The 15,554-nt window shown below is 43.1% G+C and overlaps 6 protein-coding genes across 6 annotated transcripts in view; 4 read left to right on the top strand and 2 right to left on the bottom strand.

The window, feature by feature from the left end:
• Window positions 1-300: 300 nt before the first annotated feature.
• TREMEDRAFT_74460 (uncharacterized protein) lies at window positions 301-1,950 on the top strand. The gene is made up of 3 exons (XM_007006564.1): window positions 301-621; window positions 746-869; window positions 919-1,950. The coding sequence occupies exons 1-3, from the start codon at window positions 314-316 to the stop codon at window positions 1,927-1,929; spliced, it is 1,443 nt and encodes a 480-aa protein (XP_007006626.1). The 5' UTR covers window positions 301-313; the 3' UTR covers window positions 1,930-1,950.
• Window positions 1,951-2,674: 724 nt separating this feature from the next.
• Window positions 2,675-5,619, bottom strand: TREMEDRAFT_33448 (uncharacterized protein; the record flags this gene model as incomplete). Its single annotated transcript, XM_007006317.1, has 9 exons — window positions 2,675-2,813; window positions 3,193-3,298; window positions 3,612-3,723; window positions 4,010-4,109; window positions 4,152-4,303; window positions 4,486-4,524; window positions 4,570-4,739; window positions 4,892-5,216; window positions 5,278-5,619. 9 exons carry the CDS (start codon window positions 5,617-5,619, stop codon window positions 2,675-2,677), a joined length of 1,485 nt encoding a protein of 494 aa, XP_007006379.1.
• Window positions 5,620-5,775: 156 nt separating this feature from the next.
• TREMEDRAFT_57491 (uncharacterized protein) lies at window positions 5,776-6,549 on the top strand (the record flags this gene model as incomplete). Its single annotated transcript, XM_007006376.1, has 1 exon — window positions 5,776-6,549. A coding segment is annotated over exon 1 (709 nt), but the record flags the coding sequence as incomplete, so codon positions are not given.
• Window positions 6,550-8,804: 2,255 nt separating this feature from the next.
• Window positions 8,805-10,189, top strand: TREMEDRAFT_64199 (uncharacterized protein; the record flags this gene model as incomplete). The annotated part of the gene is made up of 2 exons (XM_007006463.1): window positions 8,805-8,937; window positions 9,339-10,189. 2 exons carry the CDS (start codon window positions 8,805-8,807, stop codon window positions 10,187-10,189), a joined length of 984 nt encoding a protein of 327 aa, XP_007006525.1.
• Window positions 10,190-10,621: 432 nt separating this feature from the next.
• On the bottom strand, window positions 10,622-13,184 carry TREMEDRAFT_33287 (protein kinase Sch9; the record flags this gene model as incomplete). The annotated part of the gene is made up of 8 exons (XM_007006290.1): window positions 10,622-10,807; window positions 11,047-11,478; window positions 11,560-11,624; window positions 11,679-11,824; window positions 11,869-11,991; window positions 12,036-12,433; window positions 12,475-12,676; window positions 12,718-13,184. The coding sequence occupies 8 exons, from the start codon at window positions 13,182-13,184 to the stop codon at window positions 10,622-10,624; spliced, it is 2,019 nt and encodes a 672-aa protein (XP_007006352.1).
• Window positions 13,185-14,512: 1,328 nt separating this feature from the next.
• The window catches only part of TREMEDRAFT_64197 (uncharacterized protein), a gene marked incomplete at both ends in the record, with an annotated part of 3,127 nt that continues 2,085 nt past the window's right edge, over window positions 14,513-15,554 (top strand). The window contains 2 exons of the mRNA XM_007006462.1: window positions 14,513-14,889; window positions 15,151-15,383. Coding sequence (XP_007006524.1) covers window positions 14,513-14,889; window positions 15,151-15,383 — 610 coding nt within the window. The remainder of the gene's footprint in view (window positions 14,890-15,150; window positions 15,384-15,554) is intronic.

Below are 15,554 nucleotides of genomic sequence, written 5' to 3'. Positions count from 1 at the left end.
CGTTCTCTCCTCTGACAACCCCATGACACACTTTTGAGAATGATGATACCGATGACGAGACTTAACCTTTCTTTTCAGATTTGATCCATCTCATCACTCTCCCTCCCTAGCTGGAAGATGAACTACCGTCTTGGTAATTTCGTCTCTCGTGCAGGGGATCAAGGGCGTATGGTGAAATGGTGAAATGGAATAAGGTGATGCCGAGTCTTTCTTTAGTTTGGCGACTTTATTCTGACTCTACACCTTTGCCATCTTTCATGACACGTCTTACACAAAGTGTGAAGAAGGCTGATGAACCAGGAGCAAATCTATCATGTCCCCTTCTTCACCATCAGGATCATCAACTTCTTCATTACCAACCTCTAACACTTTACTAGCTCTTCCTGATGGAATCATATCTGATAATCACCCAGATAGAAATTCTCCCAATGTATCATTCGTTGGAGGGTATCCTACTTTCCCTTCCATGGCTGATGTCCCTGTTAGAGTGAAATGTAAAGTTTGCGGCGGGGACATGCCATTGTTGGTACAGGTCTATTGTCCCCCTGAAGGTGGAACGAATGATAGGACCGTCTATGTTTTCGCATGTTCGAGAGTGAGGTGTCAGAGGAAATATGGGAGGTGAGTATCTTTTACCTCTTCACCCGGTCTTGATCTCACTTTCCGCACAGATCATATTGGTCACCCTCTCATGTATGACCTCCATAAAAAGTTATTGTACGACTTTCTTCTAGCTGATAACTAGCATTCGAGCTTTCCGTGCTTCGAAAAGGAATGAAGAGTACGTTCGGGATGTCGAAGAGACTAGGAAAAAGGAAGAGGCGGCTCGTGTTGCCGAAAGAGAAAAAGCAAGACAGAATCCATTCTCAGCGAGTCTCCCCCCTTTTCTACTCAACGAAGCTGTCGACTGACGATTAGTTATCAACCCCTCAAGACTCTTTATTCAGTTCCACCCTCTTCTCTCAAACCCATCTTCCAGATCTGTCTTCCCTTTCCCTGTCCTCGATAAATCCTTTCTCTTCATCCTCTCCCCAACCTCAAACACCTTCATCTACACAACCCTCTTTTTCACCTTCCCAACCCACTACATCACCACCCGCTATGAGCGATCCATCGACCACACCATCACAAACCATTTTACCATCCAACCTATCTAAAGATACATCACCCACCAGCCCCTTTTCCGCAATCACCTACTCACCCCCTTATCCAGCATACCAACCCCCTCAATATCTCACCACCACCGGTGAATACCTTCCTCCCCCAACTTCCTCCTCCTCAGCCTCTTCCGAAGGTCCAGACGATCCTTCTTGGAAAGACGAACAATGGGAACGTCTCCTTCGTAAAGGTGTCGATGAAGTGTTACAGCGTTTTGTCGCACGTCTGTCCAATGCACAAGGTGCCCAAGGTCATGTATTACGATACGACCTGAATGGTGTTCCACTTCCTTATTCATCGACATCAAAAACGTTCAAAGTTCTTTGGCCGGGAGTACCATTGCCTTCTAAACCGGAAGATGAAGATGAATTAGATTTTGAAACGTATTACGATCCTTCTTCCGTACCTAGATGTTCGTGTGGTTCCAAAAGAGTGTTTGAAGTACAGTTGGTACCTACTTTGATTAGTCTTTTGTCACCTGACACATTGACCACCACTGGAAAGAACGTAGTGAAGAAGAAAGGAAAGTTGAGTGAGGTACAGAGGAAGAAAGAGATTGCCAAGTTGACCAGACAGGGTATAAACAATCTTGATGAGAAGAAAGATGGAGAAAGTGAGGAAGAAGAAGAGATTGGGGAAATGGAATGGGGTAGTATATTGGTTTTCGGTTGTCAAGATGATTGTGAAGGTTGTAAAGAAGAATGGGTGGAAGTTGAATGGGAAGGAGCTTTATCATTAGGACCATTACCATCATCAATTAAATCAAGTTGAATGCATCATTACATGATCCTCAACATCCCATAGACCGTGAGAATTGAAAGGGCCTAGGGAGCCAGGGAGACTAAGGTCGTGTATGCATACAACATAATCTTGATCATTTGAGTCTTTATGAAACAAGTCCATCTTCACCATTCAGATTAACGATATCAGATTTCCCACCTCCTGAACAAACTTGTAAAGTTCCTTGTGTAGCTAAATCTATACTTTCATCCTGTACAGAAGAAAGTTCAGTAGAAGTCGAATCGATCGTTCCTAGTGGTGGTGGGACTAAACGGGATGTATGTTGTTGTCTATCATCAGTAATTATATATAGTGGTTTATGAGGGGAAAACTGACGGGTTGGAAGATGAATAATCACAACTTTGTCATTAGTCACTTATCACGTATTCATACACAATATGGATATTCAATACAAGACGTTGATCGTGTGCTGGTTTAGAGGTGATTGAATCGAGCTAGGGGAGATGGGAGGTAGGTTGGTAAGTTGGAAAGTTGGAAAGTTGGAAAGTTAAGATGGAACGAGATTGATAAGAAAACGATAAGGTATTTTTATCAGATTGAGAGGGATTATCGACCATTGAAAAGATTGTGGGGGAGGGGGGGGGGGGGGCGGGAGATCTGAGATATTGAACAAAGGAGAGTTGATGTGTATTTTGAATGTTTGTAAAGGGGAACCGGAAAGATGATTTAGGTCAAGGAAAAAAAATGATGTACAGTAAAAAAAAAAAGAAAATATTTAAACCCCCTGAACATACCCCCTTATAATCCCCTCAAGACTTTCAAGAACACATTGGATAGTTTCCCCAACATCATGAGCGAAATGAAGTGTTGATGAATGAGGTAAAATGACATCTATCTCTACTATCAAATCGTCACTGTGTGTGTTTCAGCATTCATCCGAGTTTTACCATGAACATTTATATCACGCAACATGTCAATATGTAAGGGGAATTCTGGAATGGCGAAATGTGAAATTTGGGAAAGTGTAAAAGTAAGAAAGTGAAGCTGAAAGGTGGAGTGTGAGAAAGTGGAAATGTGGGAATGTGGACAGGTGAGAATGTGGTGAGAACCTGACCATATCGAGATGAAACTGGTAGTATGATTTGCGAAGGATGAATTTAATCTCATGGACGATATTGAAGCAGGGACGAATCGACGAATAGAGAAGAAAAGTGAAATACCGAGTCAAAAGGTAATGACTGAAGAGGAAACTTGGAGTGGATGAAGAAAAGAGAGGGAAAGAAACAGACCCACCCTATATGATAACATTCCACATCTGCAATCTCCAAAACTGGATTGAATCGAGTGACGAGGTATATAACTCTTGTAAGGTGATCTCTACTTGCTGTACGGCCAGATACTGATGATCAACTCTTCTTGTTTCACTTTCACATTTCCCTCGATGACGTTGCATCGAAGCAGAGATCATCATGAGTTCAGAAGAGAACTGGGTTACGGACCCAACGTGTCAAATGAGGAGAGTTTCTCATGATTCCGTAAGACAGTTTGCAAGACAGGTAGATTACCGGTCAATATGTCATGAGGAAAGTTCACCACGAGTCCCAAAGAGCAGATCCATCACACAAGTGGGGCAAGATAAACACGTTATAATTGGGATAGCGATGGAAGAAGAAACATGATGTGACGAGGAGATTAAAAAGGATGGAACTGACAATTTGCAAAGTTTTGTAATAAAGTCTTTACCCATTCAAATATTATATATGTCGAAAGTACCATACCACCTATAGGATCGAGTAAACGCCAATGTATCTTCGTTCCGATAAACTGGAGGTCAGGGCCAACTCTTTTCCTACCCCTCTCTAAGCCTCTGAGACAAAATTCCAACTGCCAAGCCAGCACTAGGTCACACCAATTCCCCTCGTCAACTTCTTCCATCTGCCGACCACCTGAAAAGACGATACTATGTTGCAACTTTATCCCCATACAAAAACTATCTCTCAATTGCAAAGACGGCACTGTGTCACACTTCGTCCCTCCTCACAGACAACACCCCTCCCTCAATTCGGAACAGAGGCAGATGTGACACTTGTCACTAGAGAAGAAAACCCACAGGAAAAGCCAAAGACATGATATTAAACCAAACGTCATTCTCCGCATCTTGAGCCAGAGCTTGTACACCGGAAGAAGGTATACGGGAACACCAAACCCATCTACAGGTAAGCTTTCACAGCGAGAAGTTTTCAACAGCTTACATTACAGCTTTGATTCCTATGGTAGCTAACATAGTCGCGATACCTATGGCGCTAAGTTCCACTGGACTCTTTCCCTGTGGTCCGATTACTCGTTGGAAAGATTCGATAAAAACTTGGACGAAGGAAGCTATCATGGCTACGGAAAATATGAGCTATGTGTTAGTCTGTAATCATATTATACCCACTTTTTTTACTCATATCATACTTGCAAAGAGTCAACTGTTGCCTTGGCCAGGTCGCGCCTCCAAAATGGTCACTACCCAGGTAATCCAATCTAAAGGAGCTCCCCGGAAATCTAGGGTTTGTGTAATAGGAAGAAAAAGGTGAAACTTACCACTCCCAAAGGCTCAAACCTCCGTTTTCCAGCTGGATACTACTCATCAGTATGATCCAAAATGTCGAGGAAAGAAAGCCTTACTAGATGTTTATCCGTCTGTAAACCTATTGCCCAACTCGTACCCAATATTATGAATGTACTCAAGAGGTCTAGAGCTGAATCTACCAGACTGGCCGTGAGGGAGATGGAACTGGAATATAGTACTGCGACTGTTTTCGCTGCTACTAAAAGAGCGTTGATGATTGTGTTGACTGTCCGTCAATACTGCTTCACATATAATGTTCATGCGGATGATGTTATTTTCTGATGAGCATTGTGGGCTAGATAAGCAGGTTCATCAGGGCAAAGAGATTGTGTTGTAAGAGAAGGAGAGAATGATCGTCAGATGTTACGTAGAACTAACCATTCAATGCTACTCTGGCTGTCCGCTCCCTTCTCTCATCCCTCTCGCTAGGTAACAAAACCTCCCTCTCCCCTTCCTCCTCATCATCAGCAATTCCCCTCTCTCTCCTTTCTCTATTTGCCCTCCATGAAGAACCTCTTCTTAACCAAGCAGGAAAATAATTACCTCTGACTTCTTCCTCTAAATCTCCTACTTGACGAGTATAAGATTTGGTAGTTGGTAAGAAAGATTTAGCTATACTAGTTGGTAATTCCCCAGAGAGTAGAGAATCCACTTCGAGATAATGATCTTTGAGTTTGGCCAAATGTTCATAATAAGGTCTTGACTATTTGTCAACTTTCCTCGCTTGCTTCTGAGGCTATAAGAAAATTGATTTCAGGACTAACTTTCTTTGGTAACCGTTTTATACTTTTCTCATCAAGATCAATCTTATCGAATAAACGACTCTTCTCTTCACTAGAGATAATCCCCGTTTGATGTACCTCTGCAAATGTCATCCCTTTCTTAGCACGTTTTCTATGGATATTGTTCCTAGCATGAAGGTCTAATGCGCTTGCTCCTGGGGAGAAGAAAGCGTTGGTTGGGGATAGACATTCTTCGGCCGAAGATGTTGGGAGGGGTGAATAACGACGAGGTGGAGTTGATATTCCTCGTTTTGGGAGTGGTCTGGAAGGAAATTGAGGAGATGTAGGAGATGTTAACGTTGTCTTGGGAGAATAAGATGACATGATGGTGGAGGTGTAAAGAGAGGAAGGTGACTTGGACAGTTAAGCGTTATAAACGATTCGATGACGAGCGAGTGATCGAAATTATCCCAAAGTTCTTGGCGAAATTTCTTTTTTCTCTTTCATCCCTCATCATCTTACTCTCATCTGCTCAACAAACATCAGATGATATCTTGAATGGTCACTCAACAAGAACATTCATAATCTTAATAACAATATGACATCAGCAAAACCCCTCACACGCCCTTCGACACTCATCGAACTCATATCTTCCCGTTTACCATCTTCCTCCCCCCTCCCACAACCCTTTCCTCCGAGAGGATACAAAACCCCTCTTCGACCTTTCTCTCCTAACCACGGTGAACTACGTGACATCTTCCATCGTATCCTGACCCAACCAAATGAGATCTCTTCAATCCTCGCTCAATCCCATCGAATACTTGATTCTCAACAAGATGTTCATTTCTCCTCCCCAACTCGGATTCACGCCCGAAGTAGGTTATACGACCGACTCATTTACGCTTTCTCCCGAGCTCCATTATCTCCAGCTTTACCATCCATCAACGATCTACTCAATCGACAATTGAAAGAAGGTGTTCCTGTCCTTCCCCGTTCTCTCACCACATTATTTTATTTAGCTGGTCAAGCTGGAGAACCGATACTTCCTCTGGTTCAGAAGACACTTCATCTTTTACCTCCAGGGTTGGATGTTCAATTACTAGTAATGATTTGTCGGACTATTGTAAGAGAAGCTAGAGGCACACCTGAGGATATCGAAAAGATCATCGCGGCTTGTTATTCCGCCGAAAACAAAACAGAGGGAGAATGGGATTGGTCAATGTGGGATATCTTGGTTTCTGCTCATACTATCTCTGGAGATTTACGTGGGGCTTTAGGAGTGTTGAAAAGATATAGAAAAGTGTTGAAGCGACAATTCATCGATTGGGAGGTGAAGGAGGGTATGAGAGAAGAAGCTGCAAGACCGTGTGTCCGTGTGTTGACTCTGTGGACTGAAAAGATACGAAATTCCATAAAACAGCAGGCGGGAAGAGGGAAGAAAAGAGAGGAGACGGGAAAAGATATACCATCTCTTCTAGCTAGGGATTTGGAAAAGTTATTAGGAGGGGAAGACTATTTACCTGTTGTTTTCCTCAACGCTTGGTTACAAGCCGAAGCGGTGGGTAAAACCTATATTGCAGTTGAGCGAGTATGGGCGCTCCTCTCTTCACCTCTTCCTCAGTCTTCTTCCCATTTCACAACTTCTCCAGTCATCGTCAGTACTTCTCAAAATCCCTCTACTTACCGCCAAATCACCGACACCTTCCTGTCGTCGTCAAAAAGGAATACATCGGGAGAGACCCCCCGGTCAGACGTATATTCATGGACGATCTATCTAGCGGTTTTGAAACATCATCCATCTCCCCCACTCAGATCTCTTCTCTATCAATTACTATCCCAAACACCTCGTATTTTTCTCAACGCACATCTACTCGACTCCCTACTTTCCACCTCTCTCAGACATTCAGATCTCCCTTTAGCTATCATAGCCCTCCGACTTGCTAGACGGTATAAGATCGGCTGGCCTCGGGCTATAGATCTGATCTGTCGGCATCTAATAGTGATTCACAGGCGAGGTCTCTTGAGGGGTCTGTTAGGCCATCCTTTGCGGGACGTTGGGGATAAAGTGACGAGGGAAGAATGGGAAGTTATGGGAAATGTTTTGAATGGGATATTGAAGCGGAAGAGTTTGCGAGTTGGGAAGCAGGATCCGGAGGAAGTACATTTACCTCTTTCTCGGCCGCAAGGAAGAATGTCGAAGGAAGGGGATGATGGATTAGATACGGCTGTGGTGATGTCAGATCCGGAGAGAGATTGGGAGGAGATATTTGCGGGATTGGAAGAGTTGTTAGAGATGGTGGTGGGGGAGGTGAACAAGTTGGACTCTCAGGATGACGTGAGGGATATAGTGAGAAGAGTGGAAGAGGAAGTGTATCCTTATGATCATTCGAAATTACTTGGAGGAATGGTCAGTACGAGAAGGTGAAGAGTGAGGGTTGGTCCAGGTATGAATATAACTCTATGAGTTGACCAATGAGATCAAATACGTTGGCTTCCACTTGGCACCTGGGCTTCTTGCCGACTAGCAGCTGTGTTGCTTTCGAGCCCGTCCCCACTTTACTGAGCATGCCTGACTTGAAAGGTATCCTAAGTTCGGTCAGCAGTCGCGATATCCAGCCCATCGTTTGTCAGTCGCTCTTGGATTTTGGTTCATGAAGCGTAAGGTATCTCTGATAGCTACATGGCTACACCTGATAGGTCTCAAAGGCCAAAGGTGTCATAGGAACAACTGCCACACCACACCACATTGCCACACCTTTCCATCTCCCTCCCATCCAATGTCTCTCTCTACCTTCCTTCCCTCTTCCCTCACTGTACAGTAGAGGACAGTGTTCACCTCCCAACATGCCCACCCCACCACCACCCCCATTCCATCTGCTCCGAGCACATACATCTCCCATCTCATCCGTCCATTTCAACCCCTCCAACACCCTCCTTTACACAGGTGATCAATCCGGTCGTATATCCATCCTCGATCTCCGAACACGTAGAGTAGTAGCTTATTGGCGTGCTCATTCAGATAGTATCCTAACACTTACCGAATGGTCCGGACGTTTAATAAGGTGATTACTTTTACATCTTTCAATTGTCTTATTAGGATTAATCAAAAGAACAGTCATGGAAGAGATAATTTGATATATATATACGAACCAATACAATTAATAAATTCTTCTTCTTCCCTTACGGCAGGTACTGAAGGTGGTTTAATACCGAAAATATGGAAAGAATTATCAACAAACTCATTGAATTTTTGTAAATTATCTTTGGTCGATATAGATCATGGTAAACAAGGTTGGATGGTTGTACCTAATATCACAAATTCAGAATTAGTATGTTAGATTTCTTCAATATTCAGAGATTCCCAAATCCCTATATTCCCAACTTTCCAAATCCCAAATGGTTTTTATTCGAAAGCTAAAAAGTATGTTCTAAGTGTGTGGTGTAGACGATTTTGATGTTGATTTCAGGCTGATATATATCATCTTCCATCTTTACATAGAATATATGGAGCTATAAATTATCATCCAATTTCTTCTTCCGACGAAAATCGAAATCGAACAGGTCTTATAATGTCTCTTCATTTACATCTTTTCACTTCTACTTCAATCCATAATGGGAATTTAGCTTTAGCGTTGGGATATGAAGATGGGAGAATCGAAGTTTGGTATTGTTCTAATCCTGATCCTAAAGAACGATGGGATGGTAAGTTATCAGAAGGGAGATGGAAAATGGTTTATTGTGAAAAAGGTCATAATGAATCTGGTAAGTTTTGTCGTTTGACATTCGTTATCATTTTCATTTGTTCAAAATCTGAAAGTTCTTTTTATTACCTTTCTCTTTCTCAATTGTTCTCGCTCTACGCTGAGACTTCTTGAGTTGTCACCTTATTATTTACCTCTTTTACTTATTCTTCACCTCTTCTACTTATTCTTCACCTCTTTCACGAACTACTCTCAATTTTTGGCTCAGAGTAATTTCTTCTCTCAGAAGAAACTACATGGTGTCGACCTCAGAATATCTGGTGTCTAGTATCCAGTGTTGTACAAGAAAGATCTCGATGTCGAACCTACGGGGTAACAACGTGAAATTAAGACTGATATCAGTCATGGCCATGGTAGTCGATCAAAACTTTGAAAAAGCATTCACAGTTTCTGCGGATCATTTATTGGTAAAATACCATCTTCTAATCCCTCCTCATCTCGCCCAAGCGACTCCTCTCGACGAAGACACGGACCCACGTCCCAAGCTCATGAAGCAAGTCAAAAATACAATTCCGAACCAAATAAATAAACCTATCAACACCCCTTTTAATCTAATCAACGAAAGCCCAGACAAACCTCCAATTCCCAATAACGAAACCCCATCCATACCCCGAACCCCTCTCAATGAAAACTCACGCACACCCCTAAGTCCTATCAACGAAAACCCAAAAACACCCCTCATAAAAAAACACTCAACGGGTCAAATCGGTAATTCATCACTCTCCATCTCACCCCAAGGTTCAGTGATAGCCGTAGGAGGATGGGACGGTAAGATAAGGTTATATTCAACATCTACTTTCAAACCATTAGGTATATTGAATTATCATAGAGGTACTGTGAATGTATTAGCTTTTGCTAATCCACCTTCTCCACCCCTACCTTCTCCTCATTTGTTACTTGATAATGTATCGACGGTCCTTCTCCCTGATACAGAAAGTAACCAAGTTGGAACTGAAAAGTCTATCAACAACATCGAGGTTAAAGGTTTGGACAAAGGTATCAATTTAACGGGAGGAATAGATGTTGGATTAAAAGAAAAAGAGTTGGATGATAAAACTATAGATATGAATATGGAAGAAGAAAGTGATGATGAATTAGACCAAGTCGGACTTAGATATCGTTGGTTTGTTAGTGGTGGTAAAGATCATAGAGTCGCTTTATGGAGTTTAATGGATTTTCATCATTTATCATGATTGATGGTTTAATTCATTTATTTCACTTAATACATTTGGTAGATATTTGTAAATGTAAAAATATGTAGATTATCTGTAAGATATCAACTTCAATCATATCAGCATTGTTTTTTGTCTTTTCAACATCTTTCCTTGTGATTTGTTTTGATAAGCAACTGACAATTAACAGTGCTAGTATAGGTATAGGTTTCAGAGGATCATTTGAATTTATAATCATATTATGATTCCTGAAATAGGTTGAAAAAGAGACTGGAGGGATAGAATGAATAGGATGAATTGTAATAATACCTTATCACTTGCATGGTTGATACAATGCAAATTTCAACATTACAAACCTTTTTCCTCGCTTCATTCTCCTTCTCCCATTCCTCCACTCCTACAGATTATATTATATCACCCCTTCCCCTTACACCCCCCGCTCCACTCATCTTCTCACCCCATATGAGCATCACTAGGTCTCCGAGTTTGTAAACCATCTTCCATTTCTTCATCTTCATCTTCCCCATCATCATCAAAATCTTCTTCTTCCCCCTCCTCCTCTTCATCATCATCATCATCTACGGCTTCTTCATGATCGGAAATTTCCATAGGATCATTGGCTGCCAACATACTTTGAGGCTATGTTTATATCAACTCTTTTCTCAACTTCCATCAAACCAACACATCACGAAGAGGATAGTAAGGAATGAAGAAAAACCGAAGAAACCGAAAAAAGACAGAAACCGAAAAAAGAAGGAAGGAAGGAAGGAAGTAAGGATGGAAGGAAGGAAGGAAGGAGGGAAGGAGGGAAGGAAGGAAGGAAGAATGGATGGAAGGAAGGAAGGAAGAAGTCAAAGGTGTACTCGTACTCAACTCACCATGACACTTTCGCCAGTATAAGTAAAACCTCTGAAATTCTCTTGTACAGAACTTGTTAATGGACTACCTTGACCGACTAAATCCGGTCTTTGAGTCTTATTTATAGCCATACCAGATTGTGTTTTCAATTGTCCACCACTCAAACTACCACCTGGACCTAAATAAGAATGTCTTCTACCTACTGAACCTGGCATAACACCATAATCATCATCTTCCCAAGGTTGTATACCCGCATCTGTTAAAGAAGAATTGGTAAATTCAGGATCGAAATTTGCTACTGATTCGTCTGAATCTACTATAGGTTTGAAAGGTGGTGTGATTTGACGACGATAGAGTAGATCCCAATTGATTGATGAGAAGAAAGGATGATCTTTTAATTCTGCTGCTCCACGTTTGGCTCCGAGTCGGTTTTGAGGATTACGATTGAGCAACTGGGACGGTGAGTGGAAATCGACATAAAATTTGAAATTGAGATTGAAGATGAGGATGAAAGAAGGAGTGGAGAGACTTACACCTTTGACGAATTGTTTTCCATCATCACCTATGACATGTTTTGGGAATCTTATTTTACCATAACCTGAATATCAACAAGGTCGTCCAAGAGGGAAATGGGATATATATGGACACTCACATATCAATCGATACATCTCTTGAGTCTGTTCGGCGTAAAATGGACTCCAACCGCAACACATCTCAAAAAGAAGTACTCCTAGTGACCAAAAATCGACCGCTTTGCCATAACCTTTTTCATCCAGCAAAACTTCAGGAGCGAGGTATCTGATAATTAGTCAGATGGTCGGTGAAAGACGAGGAAAACTCACTCGGTTGTGCCACAAAAAGTATTGGTTAGTTGATCCTCTGTCAAGTCAGGCTTGGAAAGACCAAAGTCGCACAATGCCACATGGCCGGTAGCGTCCAATAAAATGTTTTCAGGTTTCAAGTCGCTGTTCATGAGTATGGTTCCAGTTGGTAGCTTTTAAAGACTTACCGATAAACAATGTTATAATTATGTAAATGTTCCAAAGCCAGGACCAACTCCGCAATGTAAAACCTTGCACGTTCCTCTGAAAACCTCCCCTCTCTTTGCAAATGCCAGAAAAGCTCTCCGCCGCATTTGTAATCCGTCACGAAGAACAGATCCAATTCAGTTTGGAAAGAAAACTTCAATCCAACGAGGAAAGGACATTCCAATGACCGTTGAAGGATCTTACGTTCGCCAATAGTATGAGCAACCTCTTTCTTCGCGACGATCTCTTTCTTGGACAAAACCTTCATTGCGTATATCCGACGAGTATCTTTCTTACGTACTTGAAAGACCCTACCGAAGGTCCCCCGACCAATCAGCTTCAAGAATTCGAAGTCGGACGGTTTCAGATGACCTTTGGGCTACAAGTCAGCGAATGTCATGTAAAATCTCATAGACTCACTCGAACAGCATGGAAAGTGCACTGAATCCAAATCTCTCCCGTAACATTCTCAGTACCTCTAGTTCCCAATTTGTACCATCCGTCCAAAGTATACCCATCCTTCCAAACCGGTTTGATATCCAGCATCCCTAGGAACCCTTCACCAGCACGATTACGATCGTACACTGATACGTGAAGGTATGCACTGCTAGATGTCACATCGCTACTTGTCAGTTCACCCTATGAATCAAAGAAGAGACTAACAAATTGACTTCTTCCTTCCACACTGGATCGCCTGGACCGGGTTTACCTAACCAAGACCCAGCAGGTGGTTCTTCCGCTCTTGGCGTCTGCGTCCCACTCCCATCCATCTCTCTCTTACCCTTTCCCCTCCCCACCGCATCAGCAAAGGCCCTGGTGATAGTCCCCACTCCTAATCCGGAAGAACTCCGGGTGAGATTACCAGGTACAATGGGTTGAGGTGCTGCCGAAGTGAATGGAACGCCTTGATGAGAAGTGACGGGTCGAGGAGGTCTTGATATATACTCGTTTTGTTCATATTGCATGACCACATATGGTTGAGGGTGAGCACTCGGAGCGTTCGAAACTGCCAAACCTTTAGCCGAAATCAATTTGACGTTTAACAACGCCCTAGGTGGAGAATCGCTATCTTTGTTATCCACAGGTTCAGGAGTTCTAGACTCTCCCAATTTGCTCAAAGCTTTACGCATCTTTGGAGGTTCGTGTAGACCGAAACCGATGTCCCTGCTAGTTCCCACAGTTCCACCAACGGTAACACCTGTGGTCGGTTGTCCAGCTCCGGGGGTACCAAGTGGTAAAGGTAATAAACCATGGGTGGGTGTGCGCAGTCCCGATGGGTTAGGTTGTCCGATGACTGGAGAAGCACGACGTGTAGGGTCCAAGGATAGATTGGCGGTTTGTCGACTGAGACCTGGAGTGGGGACGGAATCGAATGGATTGGCAACGGCGGAAGCGCGGGGAGTAGCTTGATCAGCTCCGAGACCTGAAAAGGATGCAGAAGGTGACATGGTGGGTGAAGGTGATGGTTCAGGAAGTTGTCCATTCTGATTGGATTGGGATGTAGGTGGTTGTGAGGAAGGCCAAAATTGCTGCTTTGTCAGCGGCATGTTATAAAGACAAAGAGAGAGAGAGAACTGACCTTTACGCCTTTGAGCATGGTGATCTACGTTGGAGCGTGGGTGGGAGAGGAGGGATCGGAGAGAAAGAACGTGGGTTTAGGATCAAAGATGTAAGGATGAAGAAGCAAAGAAGATACACGTGGAGCGTATGAGTGGAGCTGGTGGGGAGGGAGGCAAAATGCGGTGGTGGTTCGGTGGGCTCGGTCCGCAGTCCGATGGTCGAAAGAGGGATGATGAATGTGATGCGAACGATGAAGATCACAGGATGATTTGGGGAAGTGGGGGAAGTGAGAAGGTAGAGAAGGGGGTTTACGACGACGATAAGGAATAAGAAGAAAGACAATGGGTGTTTTGATAGGTGGGTAAGGGAGGGGATGGTGTTACTTGTCACCGCTCAAAACGGCAATTCCCTATCAGTTCCGGTCCTTCCGGCCATGGCCATTAACCTTACTACTACTACTCACTGATTCAACTGAAACCACTGGTGGTATACCTCTGCTTATCACAGTACTCACAAACTGTAAAACATTCACAGCTTCGAAGAGGCAGGTTATCTAAAACCTCTTTCAACAAGAGTCGCTTCAACAGCTATGAGTTGCTCCTTTGCTTCAATCACCCCTTGTCTCGCTTCCCTCCCAACACACCGCCCTTCAGCTGTCCCAACACCTTTCATATCTTTCCAAGCTCAGCGATGCGACGATCGACAACTCGACAATATACTTATCCCCCCCCACCCCCCCCCCACCCCTTCACACTTCCTCTCCCCTCTTACATCCCCATCACCAGATCTTTCAATTTGACATATTGCTCTTATTAATTCCTCTGACTTGAGATACTCATCTACTGTTACTACTTTCTCTGATATTCAAATTCACCTCGCCATTTCAAACCACAGAGAAATGACAGAAATGGAAATCGACAATGATCGTCTCGTCGACGCTCAGACGTTCAAATCTATCATCACTGACCTGATTGAATCACTAACCGACTTATCTTACTCCATTTTATATCCAGTCATTCCAAAAGATCTTCACCATCATCCCTTGCTTCATGCTTTAGACCAAGCCACGAACTCTTTGAACAATGAGGAATTCGATCATAGTCGTAAAGGATACAACTGGTCAGGTTTCTCAGAAGCCATTCGTAAGACGAGGGAAACGATACTTGATATGCAAGGAGATTCCGCGGATGAGTGGAAGGAAAAGTTGAAAGAGTTCGAAAATGAGGTATTGATCCGTGTTGATAGTTTCCCCGAAAAGGTGGATTGGGAGGGTTTGTGAGTTTTATCAAATCATCTGTAATCTTTTCAACCGCCGGTACCCCTTCTCCCCATCTTACTCCAAGTCAGAGAGGTGAATCCTTATACGACCTTCCATGTACTGTGAACGCTGGCCTTGAAGAGGTTATGTATTGTAACATGGTTGAAAGGTGATTTCCTATTTGGAAGATGGTCTATGAGATGTCCTATGAGATGGTATGTGAGATGGTCTATGAGATGTTTGAATGATGATACAATGACAAGTAGTCTGACGGACAGAACCGAATTGACCCAACTTGCCCTCCAAGTCGATGATCTCGTACGAAATTCCGGGATTGACACCGAAGACGATTTCACAACTCACCTAGAAGAATTGATCGGTCCGATAATCCAACGTGAACCTCGCGAGCCTCTCAATGGACCTCTACATCGACCCACCGAACAAACAGCTGAGTTGCGGGAGAAACTCGCTGAACAACTTACGACCGAGGTAGATGGTTTCTTACTACAAGGTCAGTAACTTTTTCTTTTCTCAAATATCACAAGCTTCAAACTATCATCTCTCCATACCTCTTATCCCAAGTTTCGTATCGTACCCCAATTCATTACTCAAACGCAATTCTTGGATGATTAGTTATCATGTGTTTCGGAATTGTTCAGACTATTGAGATGGTATGATAAAA

The sequence above is a fragment of the Tremella mesenterica genome, assembly GCF_000271645.1.
Source record: "Tremella mesenterica DSM 1558 unplaced genomic scaffold TREMEscaffold_10, whole genome shotgun sequence".
Classification (NCBI taxonomy): Eukaryota; Fungi; Basidiomycota; class Tremellomycetes; order Tremellales; family Tremellaceae; genus Tremella; species Tremella mesenterica.
The sequence above is the reverse complement of the archived record's forward strand: the minus strand, read 5'-3'. Positions and strand labels throughout refer to the sequence as shown.